This window comes from Pagrus pagrus (assembly GCF_965226575.1).
Source record: "Pagrus pagrus genome assembly, chromosome: 13".
NCBI lineage: Eukaryota > Metazoa > Chordata > Actinopteri > Spariformes > Sparidae > Pagrus > Pagrus pagrus.
The window spans coordinates 21,735,784-21,755,777 of NC_140197.1; the positions used below are offsets into that span (position 1 = coordinate 21,735,784).

Here is a 19,994-nt window from a genome sequence, read left to right on the forward strand (position 1 = left end):
CAACTGCAGCCAACAGAGCAACAGCGTTGTATTCATGACACCAAAATGGCGATTAAAGTTTTTATTTCATGTTATTTTAGATGAATCTACAACCTGGTACACGTGGGTAGTATTTTTGTTGTTTTTTTCCCATATGCTTCAGGTGTTAAGGAGAATGCTGCAATGCTGTTTTTGCTTTGAAGCTCCAGAAATGTTTTGCTGATGACAAAACTTCACCTGACTTTCCATCGGGGTGAGAAGATCATGACTCAATTCTCATTTTTGGGTGAACTATTCCTTTAAAGCAGTGATTTCAAGACATAAAAGCTAATTAAAAAAAAAAAAAAAACTGTGTCATGCACAAAATAAGTTAGAGAAATACATTAAAGACACTTAGGGGAAAGAGACCATTTTTCTCTGAATACCACATCAAAAGATATTAAAGGGGAAGTTTGGCCCCTCTGAGCCTCTGTAGTGACCTTAGGGGTCCTTGAACCACACTTAAGAGACCACACGCACATATCCAGTGTGAATAGACCCCGGGGTCTGGACGTGGGCTTGAAGGGAGGAGGAGGGGGATATGCTCTGCACAGTGGGGGCAAAAAATCTCAACAAAGTGGACGGGAGCTTTAAGTTTTGGGAGGGGTTTCCCTTCAGGAGACAGATGGATGCGATAACCAATGGGTGCTCAGTAGTATTCTGCAGCAGCCAACCAGATCGCCCTCCCTTGGAATGATATACTACACGAGATAGTTGCACAGGTTGTGCTGTTGTGTTGTCACTTTGCAGAAAAGCGTGAACAAGCGGCAGTGCGCGGTCTCCAGCTCCACACCGCAGCATGACGGAGTGCGTAATTTCATGAGATGCGTTGATCTGTGCGAGCTCACTCAGCTCGTCCACACTTTTTTCTTCAACACCGAGGGTGAAGCTGTGAAGACGCAACTAAAATCATGGTCATCATCACAAAAGAAAGCTGGGTGCCCGACAGGAGGCCCGACCAGAGCCGGGGATCACCGCTGTGGGTGAACTGAATGTGGGCAGAAAGAGTTGCAGAGAACGACGCGAAGAGGAAAAGCTGAGCCGTGTGTGTGTGTGTGTTAGTGCGTGCGTGCGTGCGTGCGTGTGTGTGTGTGTGTGTGTGTGTGTGTTTTCATAAGCGGAGTGAGTGGGGGATGTCGGGCAGAAGTGGAGCAGCACCTCGGGGGTGCAGCAACCCCAGCCTGCAGCCCCTCAGAGCCACGGTCCCATACCAGCTCCAGAGGGGCTCAGCCCTCCTCTGCAGAGAGGTCAAGACGGGTAAATACACACACACACACACACACACACACACACACACACACACACACACACACACACACACACACACACAGGCAGGAGGAGGAGGGGGTGATCTGCATTCACTTCCATGTGGTCCAGAGCTGAAAAGTTTATTTTCATTATCTGACTTATAAAGCATGTTTCCAGTGATGGATGATGGGTGTTTAAAAGTGCAACTAATGAGACTTTCTGTCACTTCTTTCTCTTTATTGTATCACAAAATAGAGCAGGGCAGACAGAAAATGAATCAGCAACTATTTTGAGAACCGATTAATCTTTTGTTAAGAAAAAGGCCAAACATTTGTGTGTTCCAGCCTCTCCAGTAAGATGATTTGCTGCCTTTTTCTGCCTTAAATTCAATATTTAGAGGTTTTGGACCCATGGTTTAACTAAAAACTGGAGCTCTGAGCAGCTGTGACGGCCGATGTGATGGAAAGTTTATACAAAACAACTAATTTGTTAATAGGGAAAATAATCAGCAGATTAATCAGTGATGCAGATAATTATAGTTGGTTGCAGCCCTTAACATCAGCCCCAGGTCATCACCAAAGAATGACTTTTTGAATACATCTGTTTAACTTTTGCTCTTAAGGAAATTATTACACATTGAACTTTATTCAAAAAGTACAACCACAGTTTAAAGATTTAAAGAGCCAGGCTTGATCTGATGACAGTGTTTATTCATGAAAGCCGTGCTTCTCATGCTACTCCAGGAAACAAACTGCCTCAGTTTGACTTAACCGACTCAAAAAAAGTACAATTCCAACATGCTATGAGCAAGTCAACAATGCAGGCAGCTAACCCTGAAACACAACACTGTTTCTCATAATGTTATTTGGACTCTCAGTCGCCCCTTTGCACTCTGACCTGAGGGATTTCTGCTGCCTGCTTCATGCTAACACAGCAGCAGCTTTAAAGGCGTCTTTGTTTGTGTTGTTCTTCAACTCTATCCCATGAAAGTCACATCTGTATGTAGTGATGTTTATTTATACATCCTGTTTACCCTGCAACAACAGCATAATGTGTGTGTGTGTGTGTGTGAGTTTGCGTTCGGTATACTTGTATCCTGTGGTTGCCCGTGTTGTGTAGCTGGATGGCTTTGCTCCAGGTCAAAGGCATGGTCCACACCTGCCAGAGATTACAAAGAGCTGCCAACATGCACACACACACACACACACACACACACACACACACACACACACACACACACACACACACATACAACTCTGAGGAGGAAGCCTGGGAGCAATTTTGTGAACAACTACCACTGATGTTAAAACACTGTTTAGCCTCCTTAAAGGGAGTTTCTCTACACATGGATGTCACACACAGGGTTGCTAAACATGATCACACAGGCACGAGTTTCTGCTAGACAGACATTGTTTTGACAAGTACTGCTTGCACAACTCAGTTAATGTGTTTTATCTCTGTTTCCAAAAGCTGACAAGACGTCTGCTCGCCCGCCGAGGCCAACCATCCGCCGAACTCTTTCTTTGGACACCATCGTTGGACCATATCTGCAGGGACAGTGGCCCAAAGAGGCGGAGAGCACGGCTGTTACCTGTGTCAACGACAAAGCCACGCAGGTGAATATTAATGTATATCATTACACTGTTGAATTTGTCGGTGTAATTACTGTAATCAAAGAAAACCGGGGCCGGATGAATGACAGTTATTACTGAGCCGGCATTAGAGCAGTTTTCCCATAAAACCTGTTGCTTCGTGCAGAAAGAAAGGAGACCGAATGCCCCTCTTCTCTGCTTCTCTTGTATAAGGACTTCTATAGAGGACAAGATATCAGATGTTGTCTCTGCAGGTGTCTGGTGGTTCCAGTTCGACGCTGCGGGTAGAAGGCAGCCAACTGGAAATAGTCGTTTTTGTTCTTCTTAAAACTCTTCTGTTTTTCCCCTCGCTCCCCCCTCGACTGTATCTGCTCCTAACTAGTGCACAAAGCCCCGACTAACATCGCCAAGCTCCGCAGCTTCGTCTTCGCTCCTGACACAGTTTAAACCCGAGCGAACCCCCTTTGCCTCCATTGTGAGGAACAGACCCCTCCTGACCTCATTATACAGACACCCCATCCCCCAGCACTCTCCTCAAACCACACACACACACACATGCCCACCGCCGCCACCCCACCCAGCAGCTCCTTCTGCCAGAGTTCCTCTGCATCATTTGAGATGCTATAACTGATTGTTCGCTGCTCCTTTATTCTTCATAAGGCCTATTAGTGCAGCTCCCTGCAAATCTGCAACGGAATTCACTGCTGTGGATTTATTTATTGAGATTATAACATGATCAGATGGTATAAGACATCACTATTTATCAAACATAAAGAATGTCACTTATAGTAACGCATATAAACACAATATACCTATTAATAAATACTTAATTATGTGCAACATTTCCCAAAACAATTGTTCACAGAATAACAACTAAACATGTAATTCACCTTCTTTAATCGTGTTGTAATTTTTCAGATGTGTGCAACAGTTGGGCGCAGACAAAACAATATTAGGTCAGTTGGTTGCACAGCAAGCAGCAATCGATCAACACACCAATCAGCACACAAACGATTCACACGAAAACAAATAAATAATTGTTTGTGCTTTTTGGTGTGTTGATTTTATGATAAAGCAGTAAATCAATCAATGTTAAAACAACTTCATGGTACCATGAAATCCCAAAGCAACACTAACTTTGACCACAAAAATGGAATCAACAGTCCGAACAAGAAATGTGTAACTTTTTTTTTTAGCAGATTGAAATAAAAGTTTCCTTTTTAAATGCTGAAATAGTTAATCAATCAGTTTAGTTTAGTCGGATCCCTTCAGTAGTTCGTATAATTAAATTAACAATCCCTGTTCATCATAAACATAAAAGAATAGAAATCATAGGACGATTGTGAAACATTTATTTTTTTATACAGACCTCTTCACTCTTCTACTGTATATTGAGAAATTAATAAATAATAAAAATAATCATTAGGTGCAGCCCTGTTCCTATTATTGTGGCCACATCGCAAACAGGAATTAAATGTGCGTGAATGAGACGCCCAAGCTGGAAACACCAGCCATACCAGACCACATAGTCTGCTACCTTTGAGTCTTTTTATAGGTTTGTGTCCCATGATCCCCCTGTTCATGTTTTGGATGATTGGATGGGGGGTTGGGAGCTGTAACTCTACACCGATGTCACTGTATCACAGAGTCCTACTGCGTTGTGACTTATTTAGCCAGGCAATGGACCGCGTACGAGTCGAGGGCAGAAGATGGTGTCAGGGGTTTCCTGCCGGCATTCATGGCGCCAGTAGGATCTCTCTGAGTCGTGAGGCAGATACCTAAAGAGCGGGTTGTATTTTTGGGACGGAAAACCATGACATAGCCACACTGCGGGCAGTGAGAGCTGCGTGACAGTGTGTAACGTTAGCTGCCTCGTGAATGGCACGGACACCAGTGAGTGGATCAGATTGTAAGTGTGTGAAGCAGTTGACTTGCGGAGGCACCAGAACTTATCTGATCCTGCGGGTCGGCTCAGCTTGGTGATGATGAACTGCCAGTCGTCGGCTCCCAAACAGCAGCCGGGAGCGGTCAACCAGACTCCCCCTGGTAGAAGATCGAGAGTCAATGTGAAGAAATCGGTACGGTCATGAGTGGAAGTAGGACATTATGGAGTTGTGACTGACAAAAGAAGAAGTGCACAAAAAAGTCTCCCTGTTTGTCTTCGTTGTTTTTCCTCTACAGTACGTGACTTTGTGAATAACAGGGTTACTGTGTGTGTGTGTGTGTGTAAGTGCACTGAGGTGTTGAATGCTGATGCTTGCACTGTATTTATAGTCTTTACAATGATGTGGTTTGGATGTTTTCTTATGCGTGTGTGGAAGCGGGGCTGTTTTGCAGCTCAGAGTGGTTTTCTCGTAGCCTTCTTCCGTACAGCTGTTGTGGGGCAGGTGTGCAAGACAGCTGTGGGGCTCCACTTCTGAGTTGTACTCTCAAGTTGTTGTGTTGATTGGAGTTCACTGGGTTTAACAGAAAATGTAAGAGCCCTCCAAAAGGTCAGCCTGAACTTCAGCCATAAAAGGCTATTTTCTTCCACAGCGGCCAAAGGTTTGATAGACAAACACTGGCCTCTTTATTCACCTCACTGTTATAATTTGTTTTTCGAAGACTCCAAGTTCCTGGGCTGAGGAGACCCGAGGAAGGAGAAGCGGCAGCGGACATAAGCGCTCGGCGTCGTGGGGCAGTGCAGAGCACCTGAGGGAGGCAAGTTATTCAGTTCATCACTATAGCAGTTCATTAATCAGTTGTTCTGTCTCTCACTCTTTCACACACCCTCCCACTGATCGTATTAAACATTAACTGCCCCCGAGGGAAAAAGTGAGTAACCTCTCGCTTTTTTTAGAATGAAATATGGTGGCTCCTGATTCATTTTTCATCTCCACTCTGCCCTCAGGTGGCCAAGCTGAGGCACCAGTTGCAGAAGCGCTCCCGCCACGCCCCTCCCTCGGCAGGATACGAGCTCCCCCACCACCCCCTGCCGGCAGGTCATGCAGCAGGCATCACTCAGGTAGCCCACTGCCCTTTTGTCTTTTGATGACATGTGAGGTGACGACACAAAGAGCAAAGTTTCCATGAGTACTACTGATGCCACAGTGTCTTCCACAGGCAAACTAGGGCGAGCTTAGTAACAGGGATATAAAAATACTGGTGCTTTTCTTAGGAACTGCTGTCATCAAAGCTCCTCTGTTACTGACATGCTGTCACAGAAAGACAATTTGAAACCGGCATATCATACTGTGCCTGTCTTCAGGCAGACATTGGGAGTGCAGGCATCAGATATTGATAAAAAAGAAATAATACAAAAAAGCAAAATCAAAGAATATATTTGCATATGTAAAGTAATTCAGTAACCAGCAGCAGCGTGTTCGGTGTTCAGTAAAACAAAGAACAAACGCAGAAAAGCGCTCAGGGCTGTGCACCAAAGACAATACAACAAGACAGGTGAAACCTGTTTCGTTCAGTGACGAGGATTTATGATAAGTCACCCTATTTCCAAATTACCATCGACAGAGTGTGTCTATCAACACCAGCACATAAAATGGTTTCCATCCAACATGTGTCGCACAATTCAAATACAGGCAGAATGAATCAAGACACATTGCCACAATTGTGCACAAATAAAGAAACACATTCAAACACATTCTCACTGCATTTGCCTGTGTTTGACACTTTGTGCAGACTATGCCCCTGATGCCGCTGAACAGACTAGCTCCACGGCTGCGACGTAGCGTTGAAGGCCTGAACCTGGAGCTGGAGGAGGTGTTTGTTTCTGAGAAACCTGAGGATCAACATGAGGTTAGACCACTGAGTGCTTACAGCTAGTGAAGGCAGAGGCAAATTCAAGATTAGTATAATGTAAACAGCAGCAAGTCTGGAACATTTTAATGTATGATTGCCTTTTGCTTTAAACAGTCTACTGATCACTTGTTTCCTGAATATTCCAGCTTTTGGATATCCCAGATGGCCACAGGGCCCCTGTCCCTGCCCAGAGATGCAGCAGTGGCTCTCAGAGTGAGCCCTCCCCCGGCCCTCTGGATCCTTCTCTCCTCTCTCCTCCTCAGTCCCCTTGTCCTCTAGATCCATCGCTTCTGTCACCTTCAAATTCCCCACGTCCATTGAACCCATCTCTTTTGTCTCCATCACAGTCTCCCTGTGCCATGGGACATCCAGGTTAGTGTTGTCACTTTAAACTGTATTAAACAGATACAGATATATATATAGATATAGTTTTATTATGTATTTTTTATGGTGTTTTTAATAAAAGTTTGGATAATCACGCCCTTCCCCACAGAGCCGGTGGACTGTGAGACCCTGTGTCCATCTCCGTCGACGTCGCTCCCTTCATTTGCACTGGATCCTCCTCTGATGCAGCCCTGCTCGTCCTCTCCTCACCCCAGCAAAACCTGCTCCTTCCAGCGCGAGCCACCGGAAGGCTGCGAGCGAGTACGAGTATGCGAGGAGGCGTTGTAAGTCACATTGTTTAGACCAATGCGTCATCCATAAATTATATAATCATGTAAGCATTCCAGAAAGAGCTGTTAGGTAGCTCGTGGAAACCCTCAGGTCCCAACATCGCAAATCATTAAAGCTCTAAATGAAGATGAGATCAAACTTTTTCTTAGTCTGTGGTAATGTCAATGATGTTTAAATACTCCATCAAGAGTAAATGTCAAATATTCATTGCGGTTCCAGTTTCAAAACGTGTCTCGCTGCTTTTCTGTTTTATATCATTCTTAATTGAACAGAGTGTTTTGAACTGTTGGTTACACAAAATAAAATTGAAAATACATTTTTTTATATATATAGTCCAATCAGTTAATTGATTAATCAAAAATACAGGATTATTTAATAATAATTATTGCGGCCATCTTTCTGGTATTGTGCTCCTACGCCATGTCATTCTGACATTTGATTCTCCCCATCTCTTCACCCTCAGCTCTGCCTGTCAGGATGAGCCTCTCCTTCAGCCCTCCTGCCCTGACCCCAATAAAGTCAACTTTACCCCCCATGGAGGCTCCGCTTTCTGCCCCGTCAGTCTCCTGAAGCCCCTCCTGCCCTCCATGGACCTCCTCTTCCGCGGCCTGTCAGTCTCTCCAGTCACCGGCTGCCCAGGTCAGGCCTCTCCCACCAGGCACCTGGGTATGCAGTAGGTGGATATCCGAGCAGAGCGTCTCAGGATTAATACGCACTGCGGGGTGCCAACAGATACCTGTGTTTACCTGGCTCATCACTGCTGTAACGTGCTACGATCACCGTGATCAAAATAAGAGACTTTGTGACTGTGAGCATTTCATCACTCTCCAGCAGGATGCTTGGATCCAGCTGATATTTACCTTGTCAGCACTTAAACTGGCCTAGTATTTCCTCATATGGGCTATGAATTAGATTACAGGACTGTAGTTTTATGGTTGACTGAGTTTTGATTGTTTTTTGATAAAACTGATCATTGTTTTAGTTACGTGTCAGTGATTCAGACAAAGACTGCAGTCTGCTGGGGACATTTTCACGAGTTCAGAGTCAAAAACCCAAGCACTTAGAAAACTTGAGCATTACTTTCTTTCTATCCTTTACTATTGATTGACATCCTAGTAAAGAATAAAATTTAGATGAACTTTCAGCATCAACTTAATGATGAAAAAAATCTTGATGGGTTTGTTGACTGAAAAGAAATATGTTTGGCCTGTAGTTTCTGATGGCCTACTTTTCTACAGATGCATTTCTAGGAAGATATATATTTTTGTATCTTTGTAACGAGTAATGAGGCTGGTGATACTATGTTTGTATTCACTGAAGAAATTGACTTGTGTTCCTGTTTATACTTTGGTGATCTATAAGCAGGAATGGATGTTTTACTAGCTTTACTTGCCCACACAGGCTTGTTCTAACCAAACTGTTGCAATTTTATTGCATTTGTTTTTTGTTTTTTTTAAACAATTTGTGTTTTTGTTCAATCTGAGCCTCTTTATGTGGTTCGGGCCAGACAGTGTTAATGTTTGTTATGGAAGAGGTTGACTCCCTCTCTACAAATGGATAAAACACTGTCTTGTCAGCATGATCCTATGCAACACTGCTTGAAAAACATGCCCTATAGTAAAGATAATAAGTGGATGCTCATGAATAATAGGTATTATTTGTCAGAAAGTGTTTTCTCAGACCCGAGCATCCACTCTGTTTATATTTTTTAGTGTGGAAACATCAAAAATGTTAAGTAGGCTGTTGCTACTGTGAAAAAAATAATAAAAAACAGAATTCCTGGATGTTCAAAAACATGTAATGCCTGTGGGGTTTTCTCTTGTTGTTGTGTGCCGCCTTTGACACGTGGATTTGCGGTTTTTTAAATCCAAGCACCGCCCTTTTCGCCCAAATCTGCTTTGTGATTGGGCGGGAAGGGATCCCTATTGCCTTACATGGACCAATGCATTTAATCCACATCCTAGGACGACAAAAAGCCCCGCGACATTTTCGAGGAAGGACCTCATATGTTTGATTAGCTGGCTTTGCAACTGCCACATGAAAAAAAAATCCTGCCAAGAAAAGTCAATTACAACGAGAATAATTTAGATTATGGCGGCGTTTTTTTTACATCGGATCGACACGATCAAACTAAACACACCACCAGCATTTGCGTCCGATATTCAGTTTACTGGATTAAATCTAATAGTTCAGGCCTGGCTGTAGACATCACTGAGGTCCTTCCACAAAACCAAAGTTTCCTGACGCGACCGCTCTGCCTCGATAATTATAGGATTTAATTTCTCTATGAAAACACCAACCTGACAGTAGCCTGCACTACCAGATGCTGCTGGTTTCACAGCTGTCCTGAAGAAGACACACAGACTGTCGGGAGGCAGGAAATACACCAGAATGAGTCAAAATAAACAAATTACATGATACAGTGCAGCTCCAGACAACTCAGGGCACCATTGGCACGCTTTGGTAAATAAACATTTGCTTTGAAAAACACGGTTTGGCGGTAATTATCAGCAAAATCTTGACGTTACCACAGAAACCAAAGCTAACGTCAAACCGCGGGCACCATTTCCGGGCTCGTGACATCGGCGATACTGGAGCGGGACGTCGGTGTGAGGGGCGCGGGGAGCGGAGCGGTGTCTCTTACCATACCTGGGCTGGTGGACGACAGCATGGCTGCGGGAAAGGGAGCAGGGAAGCCCGCCTCTCTGTGGGACAATATGCGGATACGGTTCATGGTTTGCTTCCTCGGAGTCTTCGTCTGTTACTTTTACTACGGAATACTACAAGAGACAATGTAAGTAACGGTTAACAGCGTATGTTAAACAGATGTTACAGATCACGTCCTGTTTTTCTTCTGTGCCAAACTCCATTCAAAAATGAGCTGGTTTAATGTTGGCTTGCGCATGGAGACTTACAGAATCGGTACGAGCTTCGTGATAATTGACATAGCTTTGGTTAATAATTAATGAAGTATATATTATGCTGGTGTGCTCAATATATTCGTTATGCAGTCTCACGCAGCGTGGCCTTTAGCGATACGAAAGGCAAAGCTGACATTAAATCTTAAGATTTTGGAATGGAGTTTGGTGTGACATTTTGTTCATATTAGAAAATGCAAAGCAGCTGTACCCTAAAGCAGATGGCCTCCATCTCGAGTTTCGGCTTGTACATGGGGTAATGCTTTTGTTCTGTGCCTGCAGCAGACTTTATCTTTCATACTATGATTTTGCATGCAACTATAAAAATCAACAAGTCATAATAGTCCTTTGTGGTTCTCTAGACAGTAAGTAAAGCAGGTTGAGCTCAGCCTCTATGGCATATCACATACCGAGTCATGACACAGATGGTATGTTGTTGCCCAACTCACTAGAGGGGACTGGGATCATATTTCGAAATGATGACTTCAAACTAGTGTCTCCCCCAAGCAGCCTTTTTACAAAACTGAATGCTTGACTTCCATTATATATTGTTACTAAGCAATACTGACTTTACTCTTTCCTATGTGTTCTTGGCGATTACTGTTCATTGACACCAGGCAACACTACTCCTAAAAAATGCTTGGTCCCCTAACAAAATGTCACCTCTCCCACCCCTCCCTGTCAGTTGTAATTTAATGCATTATGGCCTCTCCTTTCTGAGGGGTCTTTTCATAGCTTGGAGACTCTTGAAAGCACTCCACCCTTTAACCCTCACTCCTGCCAGGAAGGCTGTTGTTAACTCTTTCAGTTTCAGAGTCATTGTCTGTGATCTTTTGTATTTAACAGTGTTTTTACTCTGATTTCACAGCACTCGAGGAGACTATGGTCAGGGAGACAAAAAGGAGAAGTTCAGATTTGCCCGGACGTTGGTCTGCATCCAGTGCATCATCAGTGCTCTGTTTGCTAAGATCTGTGAGTATGTGCTTGCCGAACAGACACAATGAACTTACTAAAGGCATCCAAAATACATTTCTGAAGTTGTGACTCCGCCTTTGAATCTAAACAATTGAAGAATAATCTTCCTCTGTCTAATCAGTGATCCAGTTTTTCGAGGGCTCCAAGCCAGATCATACCAAGAACTGGCTCTATGGGTTGTGTTCTCTTTCTTATCTTGGGGCCATGGTGTCCAGTAACTCTGCCCTTCAGTATGTCAACTACCCCACACAGGTGAGTCTGTGCTTGATAGATAAAGCAAAGAAAGTTGGTTAACATGAGTCTTCCTGATTCTTTATTGCTGCTGTTGCTTTCAGATTCTAAAGCTTTGTTTTTGTTGTGATAGGTGTTGGGGAAATCCTGCAAGCCCATACCAGGTAAATCTGATAAAAAAGAGCTGCAATGATCGAATAATTGTGAAAACAATCGCCAGATGAATAGATAAATCAGTTGTTTAATAATGCTTAATTGCAGCCCTGGTCTAAAATTGTGGCTTCTTGAGAATATGCACAAATGCCATTTGTCACTTCCCACTCCTTTAAGGCTTCGACTAGAACCTGTTTCAATATTTACCTTGTGTACATGTATGTTACCCATGTGCATATGGTACTTGACAAACAAGAGAGATTCTCATATCTTCCTAAACGGATCAAGGACACACTGAGTAAGCAAACTCTTTTCTGATGAGTGAGAGCATACATGGCAGGTTACAGTATGTTCTGTTTGTACATGAAGATTATGTCACTCTGATCGTAGCTTTGTTATCTCATGTTACATGTATAGAAACGCACACACACATATGCTTTCACCTTCCGTATTTTCTGCTCTCAGGGGTGAATGCTTCACATTGTTCAGGATAGGATTAACTCACACCCAAGAGAAACCATCCTGATTTCAATGGCTGAATAAAATCCGTCTCTCATTGTTGTTGTGTTGTTGCAGTGATGATCCTCGGTGTGACAATACTGAGGAAGAGGTATCCACTGGCTAAGTACCTGTGTGTGCTGCTCATCGTGGGCGGTGTAGCTTTGTTCCTCTACAAACCCAACAAGAGCTCAGCTGTTGCAGATGACCATGTTTTTGGGTTTGGAGAGATTCTGTTGGTGAGTTAACAAAGCTTTATGTCCCGTTTCACTTGCATCCCTTGTATTGCCATATGTTGTAGATCAATCTGTGTCTCCCTACTGTGACTTTTCATGGCTTGGTTGTGTGTTTTGCTGTGTCATAGCTGGTCTCTCTGACATTGGACGGCTTGACTGGCGTGGCCCAGGATCACATGAGGGCTCGCTTCCAGACGACTGCAAACCATATGATGCTAAACATCAACATGTGGTCCATGCTGGTGCTTGGACTAAGTGAGTCAACCATGCTTTCTGCCAAACTCTTGTCTAATTAAACATTGAAGTGCCAGCCACTGTTTTCCAACCAAAAACTACCAGGCCATTTCACTGACTGGCACACCTGCAGCCAGAGAGGAGACACTAATGAGCAAAATCACCTTGATATGGTTCAGTACTGCCAAAATATAGCAGAATGAAGCAGAAACACTGATGCACTCAATTCATATTGCAAAACTTTCTCTGAATAATTCTCAGAGAAAACTAAGGTGAGCAAAAGTTTATAGATTTTGTAGTACAGTAATGGGTTTTTGTAACACTGAAATGGGTTTGCCCTTTCTGGACTACTGTAGAAACGCGGCGGTTTAATATGATTGACTGCGTTGAAGAGGACCTGCTTCCTCTGTAGATATAAAAGTCTCATTCTAAGGTAACAGAAACACAATGATTCTTAGTTTCAGGTGATTATACACTAATGAAAACACAATTCTGAATATTATATTCCATTTCTGCCAATTGAGCCCCCTAAATCATACCCACTGGACCTTTGACGACATGTTTAGATCTTTTGTTGGCATGCTGGTGTCCTTGAGCTGTTAGTCCACTCAACAGTTAATCAAACTGCTTTAGTATCAACAGCTGAATTATATCATTGCCGTTAGTGTAGTGCGCTGTGTTCTTAAAAAGTAGTGTCATTATTAGTTGTATGGATTTGCAACACCACGGAACCCAGGACGGATAGCTGCTGTGATGCAGTAGCTAATCACATTCCGAATTCAAAAGTATAAAACCCAAATAAAAAACCAATAACAGCTACGTTAGAGACTCTCTTCAGAAAAGGTGAACATTATTCTCTCCGGAGCCAAAAACTCATTAATTCAGTCCATGCGAAGTATTGAGTGTTATCTATATAGATAAGGAATCCTGCACCTCAAAGCCGCAAAGTTCTGTGAGGAGGTAGCTATAATATGCTGAAGAGTAAGGCTCATAAAACAAATGCAATATAACGAGGGGCTTTCTAAGGCCAGCCACTAATGGGCTGTAAGATAAAGATCAAAAGGTCAAAGTCAGTATGAGGACTGAGAGACTGTTATCATTCCTATAACACACTAATTGTCAGTGCCTGCTGTCTCTTTGTAAATGCCCAGTTCTCCTTCACATATGCTTCTCACTTCCACAGGCCATATTTCATTTAATAAATGCTTTATTTGTTTTTCAAAAGTGATGAATTCAGTTGCAGGCTGCATTAAAATGCCTTCAGAGGTCCTCAGTTTTAGTTTTTCAATACCGCACACACCTAAAGACACTTCTGTTACCTTTATAAGAGCTCTGCCTTCGAAAGCTTTGAAGTGCTGCTATTTCCCAAGATAGGAACATATTCTTATGCCTCCACTCCCATGAAGCCATTACACCCCCACACTAGGCTTCATCTTATTGTTGTTACCTTATTGCAACACTTGGTGGTGCCGTATGCCCACACTGTGGACACTGTGGTCTGATTTTCTGAGCACATCTCAGCAGAAATATGTGACATTATGTTCAATTACTTGGTTTATTTTGAAATGACGTTAATGCTATTTTCTTTTTTTTTTATTGACGCTTTCATCTTCTCTGCTCTCAGTTGTTTTGTTGACAGGGGAGGTGTGGGAGTTCCTTAGTTTTACTGAACGCTACCCGAGCATCATCTACAATATTCTTCTGTTTGGAGTGACCAGTGCTTTAGGCCAGGTGGGTGAATTGACATAAGGACTTGATGTGGCCTTTGTACTGGTTTGAGTTGATGGTTTATGTTGTGTTGCACAGTTAAAGGAAGTCATTCACTTCCATAAAAGTTTTAGAATGAATGCTTATAGATGATGAGGATCCTGACAGTGTGCATTCACATTACATTCCTTGATGTGTTTTTTGAATTCCTTTACCAGACCTTCATCTTTATGACGGTGGTGAGCTTTGGGCCTCTGACCTGCTCCATCGTCACCACCACAAGGAAGTTCTTCACCATCCTCGGCTCTGTAATTCTGTTTGGCAACGTCATGAGTTCGATGCAGTGGGTTGGCACCGTCCTGGTCTTCCTCGGTGAGAGATCATTCTGACTTCACACCCTATTTCCCTTTTGGATTTATTAACACTGTCTGCATGTCTCTCTTACTCTTCCTCCCTGTCTTGACTCAAAAATCCCACATTTTTCTCATTAATGCAGCATTTCACCATAAAACTGATGACAGGCTGTAGTGCTAGCGAAATGCTTGCAGAAACATGAAATAAGCCTTCAACTGCATGAGAAAATGAATGTATGTGTTTGTTTTAACAAACAAATGGGCCCAACTGGAGAATATTAGGCTTCCCATGCAAACCAATTAAATAATGCATTGACATACATATAGTTAGAGAAGATATCTGAATGCTCATATTGTAAGTATTTTTATCATTTTTATTGGCTTTCCCTTGCTCCTCAATCACATCTTTGATTCTCTCACTTTAGGTCTCGGACTGGATGCCAAATTTGGCAAAACCCCCAAGAAGACAACACATTAAAACATCTGGAGCACACGAGAGAAAGACAGAAACATTGCACATCAAATGGAAACACTATATAGCCAGTATCTTATTTTCATAAGACATCCTATGCGGGCATACTGTAGGTGCCTATGATTTGTTTAAGTACAGTTCAGATTTTCTGTGTCTAAAAGAGAGCTTGTAGTTTTTAACTCCAGCTTCTGTGTACTGTTGATATATTTAAAAAGACATGTTTGTTTGGGATCAAGAACAAGGTCTGAATGGACTGTGATGAGCCAATAACATCTTTTTTTTTTTTTTTTTTTGACTGCAAGATACGACCCTCTTGTGGAGGAGTTTGGATAATCTGAAAGACACAAGTGGAAAATACTGTATTTAGACAAATTATTATTTTTCTGAAACCAGCTCACCTTCCTTGGATGGACATTGAACCAAACAAGGCTGAAGACACAAGTTTCCAGCTTTCTGCTCATGAACTTACCATCCAATAAGTCTCGGTTTACAAATTGTTGCTTGAATATCTGTAACTATCACACATGTACATTATTTCTTGGCAGACAATTAGCCAAGTATCATGTCATTTATAAAATACAAACGGTTGTATGTGATGTCCAATCTTACTATTGAATTGTTTTTATTTTTATTTTCTACAAGTTGAAAATAACTTGCCATAAAAAGGGAAATTGTGATATGTCATGGTGATTTTCTTTTTATTTCACAGACATCAGACAGTGCTGCTTATTGGAAACAACTGTAAAATATTCAATCATAGCCGACAAGGGGAAATCATTATTACCAGCAACTTATCTCTAAGACAACTTGTTTTATTTTTATTTTTATTATAGATTAATGGGTCGATTACCAACTGTCTGTTTTACAACTTATAACATTCACTCATAAGACATTTTGACTATTGGTTTTGAATTTTTTTTGCATTTTTGGGAAGAAAAAAAACAACATATAGCTCATAAAAGGTTTTGATCTCTTTTTTTTTTTACAGAGAAACAGAGAAAAACTATTGTAAAAGTGGTTGAATAATGATTATGAATTAGCGGACAGCTCCTTTAACCTGAGGTAAAAGTAATCAATAGTTTTGGAAATCAGTGGTTTTTCCTTTACATCTGATGGGGGAGCAGCGCCCCCTGCTGGCACATTGTGATACAGACGGTTCACCTCCTCACTGAGCAGCCAGCAGCAGTAAACCAAACCTATTTCTTTTATCTCTCTCAATTATGGCACTGACAGTAATTAATTTGATCGACCTGTTAGTCATTTCAATTAAATGCTTGCATTTGAATCATTTAAAGAGAATCAAACTAATGTAACAAAGTGGAGTTAATATAAGTTGATGTAATAATCAGATAGAGCCAAAGTAGTGTTATGTGACAGGATTCAATACAGACATTATATTGTATATCATACTTTAAGAGCGTATTGTGAGCTTACTAATGTGCGGGATGTCTGTGGTCAGTATTGGTGTATTGATTGGTTTTGTTTTGGGTTGAAAACTGGTGTTTCTTGCGGCATTTATAACCACGTCTGCTTTGCCAGAGTAAAAATGCTGTATGGAAAATAATTGTTGAGGCGACAAAGCATATAGGTGAAACAGCACGAAATTATTCAGTTTTTATCACAAGCAGTTTCTCATAAATGCTCTATATTTTCGATATAATAATAAATAACAATGTGTTTTCGCCACTGTCTGTCAGGCACTATCCTAGCATCCTATATATATATATCCTCGGCCTTTCTTCCGCCAGATCTCGCAGGTTACGTTGCGCTCCCTTTTGGCACGACTGTTTGTAATCCGTTTATTTCTACACATATTGAGATAAGGCAGCCTTCACAGCCTCCAAAATGCTCGCCACAGTCGCCAAACAGCTGAAAAACCACCCAGCTGTAAGTATAGCCCGGTTATCATCAATAAATATTAACGTTAGAGGTCCTGCTCTAAAGTTACGCCATCTGTGAAATGTTAAGGCTAACTTAGCTTAGCTGAACTAGTTAGCGTTGCTAGCTATCGCAAGCTAGTACTCTGACTTTGACCGCACTGACTTTGAGACTTTCTATTTTAAAAAAAGATGTTCGCCACTGTTTATTACATTCTGTAAGTAATATGGGTTAATACATATTTCCCAGTCCTGCTTGCGTCAAGACTTTTGATGCTGTTGACGCTTTGGAGTCAAATCAGGACACGGCTTCACCCAGACTGGTTATTAGCCAAGCAGAGGGTCCGCTGTGCTGAAAATAGCCAGTTATGCTACTAGGTAGCAAGTTAGCTGGCTAGGTAGCGTTAGTACACAGGACCCCGAGGTGTTTACTTCCACTAGAACTTAAGATTTTAATAATATTTCACGTTATGTCTGTACAACATGTCATTTGACTTCAGTAAGATAACTCAAACAAGAAGTGGTGACTGAACAAGTGGTAAATACACAAGTAGACGGTAGAAACTGGCCCTGTCTCAGTGCTTGACAGCTGTAGTTTGCAAGGGCAAGGTGAGTCAAAGTGAACAGAGGGATTGTTTAATGATTTATTACAGTTACATTTGATCGACTATGGGCAGTTTTAAAGCTGGTTTCCCCGGACGAGTTGTGCAAAGCAGTATGTTTACAGTATACACAAGTTGTCATCAGTCTTGATAAGTTTGAAGGTTGAAGGTTTGTTGAAGGTTTCTCACCCTCCTGTCTGTCACCTTACAGCTGATCCCCCTTTTCATCTTCATCGGCGGAGGGGCAACCATGTCCATGATGTACCTCGCTCGTCTGGGCTTGAGAAACCCTGATGTCTGGTAAGAAATGCAGTCACAACACAGGAAACCTTCTTGCGTCTTTCATTCGTCTACTGTTTTACTTCCCTTCTATTCCAAAATGTAATGAGATGAGATACGAGAGGAGAAAAAGGGTAAATGAGCTGTTTTTGTAACACAAGTAAATCTGTTGCCACCGGCCTATGAATGTCAGGTTACAGTCTCTGTTGATTAATCTTTCATGTGTACCTATTTTCTCCTCTGCAGCTGGGATCGCAAGAACAACCCAGAGCCCTGGAACAAGTTGGCCCCAACCGATCAGTACAAGGTGTGCCTCTCTCACCTCTTAAGAAATCTTATTAATCATGCTGTGTACAGCTTTGATTTTCTACGCTGAAGAGTGTAGGTGGTTATATTCAGGGATCATAGTATGGATCTTTGCCAGACTTGTTGCTGAGCCATGGATTATTCCTTCCGTTGGATTAAATCAAATGACATAATCTGGTTAACGCTGGCTTGTAGTAACAAATCTGATAAAGTCATTACCTGCTCACACTTGTGTTGGCAAATGAATTTCAAAGTATTCAGAGAAGAGTATTTGACTTTATTATGAGGAGATTTAATAAATCAGCTTTTGACATTGATTGATTCTGTGCCACACACCGAGAAAACATAACTTTAAGTCGCCTGAGCTCACTCTGTGCTGTTGTGATAATTTTATGTGAAATTTCTGTTTGTTCTTGAGCTAACATTTGCTTGTATTCTTAGTTTTACGCAGTTAACATCGACTACAGCAAGCTGAAGAAGCAGGGCCCTGATTTCTAAAGGTTATATCAGCTGGACCAAAAGTACAAAGATGAGCTGATCCGCACAGCCCCATCGTGGACTTCCTGGGAATGCAGAGGCTAAACCCGCACAATGATTCATATTTAAGTTTCCTCATTGCATCCCACTGGCTTTTTGAAACGTTGTCTCTTATTTCTCATTATCAGTGGCTGTCAATAAAGTGAAGGAGTCTTTTCTCCTCCATACAGAGAAAAGAACCTGTTTCATTTGTTGTGTTTCTATTTATGGGACCTTTGCACTTCATGTCCTTGATTTTTTGGACCATGTTTTTATTTGCATTGTTACTTTGAAGCATATTATATGCATTTATTTGCATTACCACCCAGACCACCTTCCATGCTCTGTTTACAATTAGGTCATGCTTTGCTGTCACTATATGGGCTTTGCCTTCACCTCATTTCACCTTCGTCCTGCCCTAACCCAGCTGCTGGTGAATTATGTGGCGCACTAGTCTTGGCTGCCATCCAGAGCCTTATCGGCATGTGGGGGGCAGACTTCAACCTGGTCACATTCAAGCAGTGGGCTCCCTCTGGTGGCAGCTGTGGCAGCCGGGTCGGTGATGATGAAACCTCACCAGCCCATAGTTCAGTTTATGAGACCTACTAGCTGCCTTGTGCCTCTGCTGCATAACTTTCCAAGCGTTCAGAAGATGCAGTAGTTTCAGACTTTAAAGGGAAGACGGAAAGAGAGAGTGAGACGACATGGCTCTCTCTCTCTGAAAGGTTGAATGATGTTTGTTTAAAGCAATAATGTGTTCATGTGCCGTGGAAACAGTACTCTTGTGGGACATGTGGAGGTGTTTCTCTTTATAGAATGCCATCGCTCTCAAGCAGATGACTTTGTAAATGTCAACAGGTCGTGCTGTCCCATATGCAGCTCGGGGAAATGCGACAAGGATGAGCAGCCAACGCAGTGCAGAAAATGTCAAGGAGACCTTAGTGTTTGAATAGAAGCCCACGTCTGAATCTTCAGCTACCCTCTGCAGGGTTGCAGCGTTCCACACACGTACCTGTTTCTTTTTGTTCACCTGGGGAAATGAAAATTAACTTTTGGCACAGCATGTAACAGTGCTTCATTGTGGAACAACATTTGATTTGTTCCAGTGCATTCACCCTGAAGCACAAATATCTGGTGCCAGTTCTCAAATAGCTCTTAAAATCAAAACGACATAAAGATGCCTTTATTTCCCCGACCTTATATATTTGTTGATGTAACCTGTGATTTCCAGTTTAATGGGAGCAGAACAAAAGCAGGTGACATGCTGTGTAGTTGGACAGTATCACTGGTGGCTGAATGGCAGAGGGAA

At 42.3% G+C, this 19,994-nt stretch overlaps 3 protein-coding genes across 3 annotated transcripts; all 3 read left to right on the forward strand.

Moving 5' to 3' along the window:
- The first annotated feature begins 766 nt into the window (after positions 1 to 766).
- fam117aa (family with sequence similarity 117 member Aa) lies at positions 767 to 9,124 on the forward strand. The gene is made up of 8 exons (XM_084371836.1): positions 767 to 1,275; positions 2,737 to 2,882; positions 5,463 to 5,558; positions 5,749 to 5,862; positions 6,534 to 6,650; positions 6,800 to 7,025; positions 7,147 to 7,321; positions 7,792 to 9,124. The coding sequence occupies exons 1-8, from the start codon at positions 1,152 to 1,154 to the stop codon at positions 8,003 to 8,005; spliced, it is 1,212 nt and encodes a 403-aa protein (XP_084227962.1). The 5' UTR covers positions 767 to 1,151; the 3' UTR covers positions 8,006 to 9,124.
- Positions 9,125 to 9,536: 412 nt separating this feature from the next.
- On the forward strand, positions 9,537 to 15,784 carry slc35b1 (solute carrier family 35 member B1). The gene is made up of 9 exons (XM_084370396.1): positions 9,537 to 10,122; positions 11,115 to 11,218; positions 11,343 to 11,473; positions 11,586 to 11,616; positions 12,182 to 12,342; positions 12,468 to 12,594; positions 14,198 to 14,304; positions 14,499 to 14,652; positions 15,059 to 15,784. The coding sequence occupies exons 1-9, from the start codon at positions 9,998 to 10,000 to the stop codon at positions 15,109 to 15,111; spliced, it is 993 nt and encodes a 330-aa protein (XP_084226522.1). The 5' UTR covers positions 9,537 to 9,997; the 3' UTR covers positions 15,112 to 15,784.
- A 1,051-nt stretch (positions 15,785 to 16,835) lies between these two features.
- ndufa4a (NDUFA4 mitochondrial complex associated a) lies at positions 16,836 to 18,885 on the forward strand. Its single transcript, XM_084372207.1, has 4 exons — positions 16,836 to 16,992; positions 17,796 to 17,884; positions 18,110 to 18,170; positions 18,611 to 18,885. Exons 1-4 carry the CDS (start codon positions 16,951 to 16,953, stop codon positions 18,665 to 18,667), a joined length of 249 nt encoding a protein of 82 aa, XP_084228333.1. The 5' UTR covers positions 16,836 to 16,950; the 3' UTR covers positions 18,668 to 18,885.
- Positions 18,886 to 19,994: the final 1,109 nt, after the last annotated feature.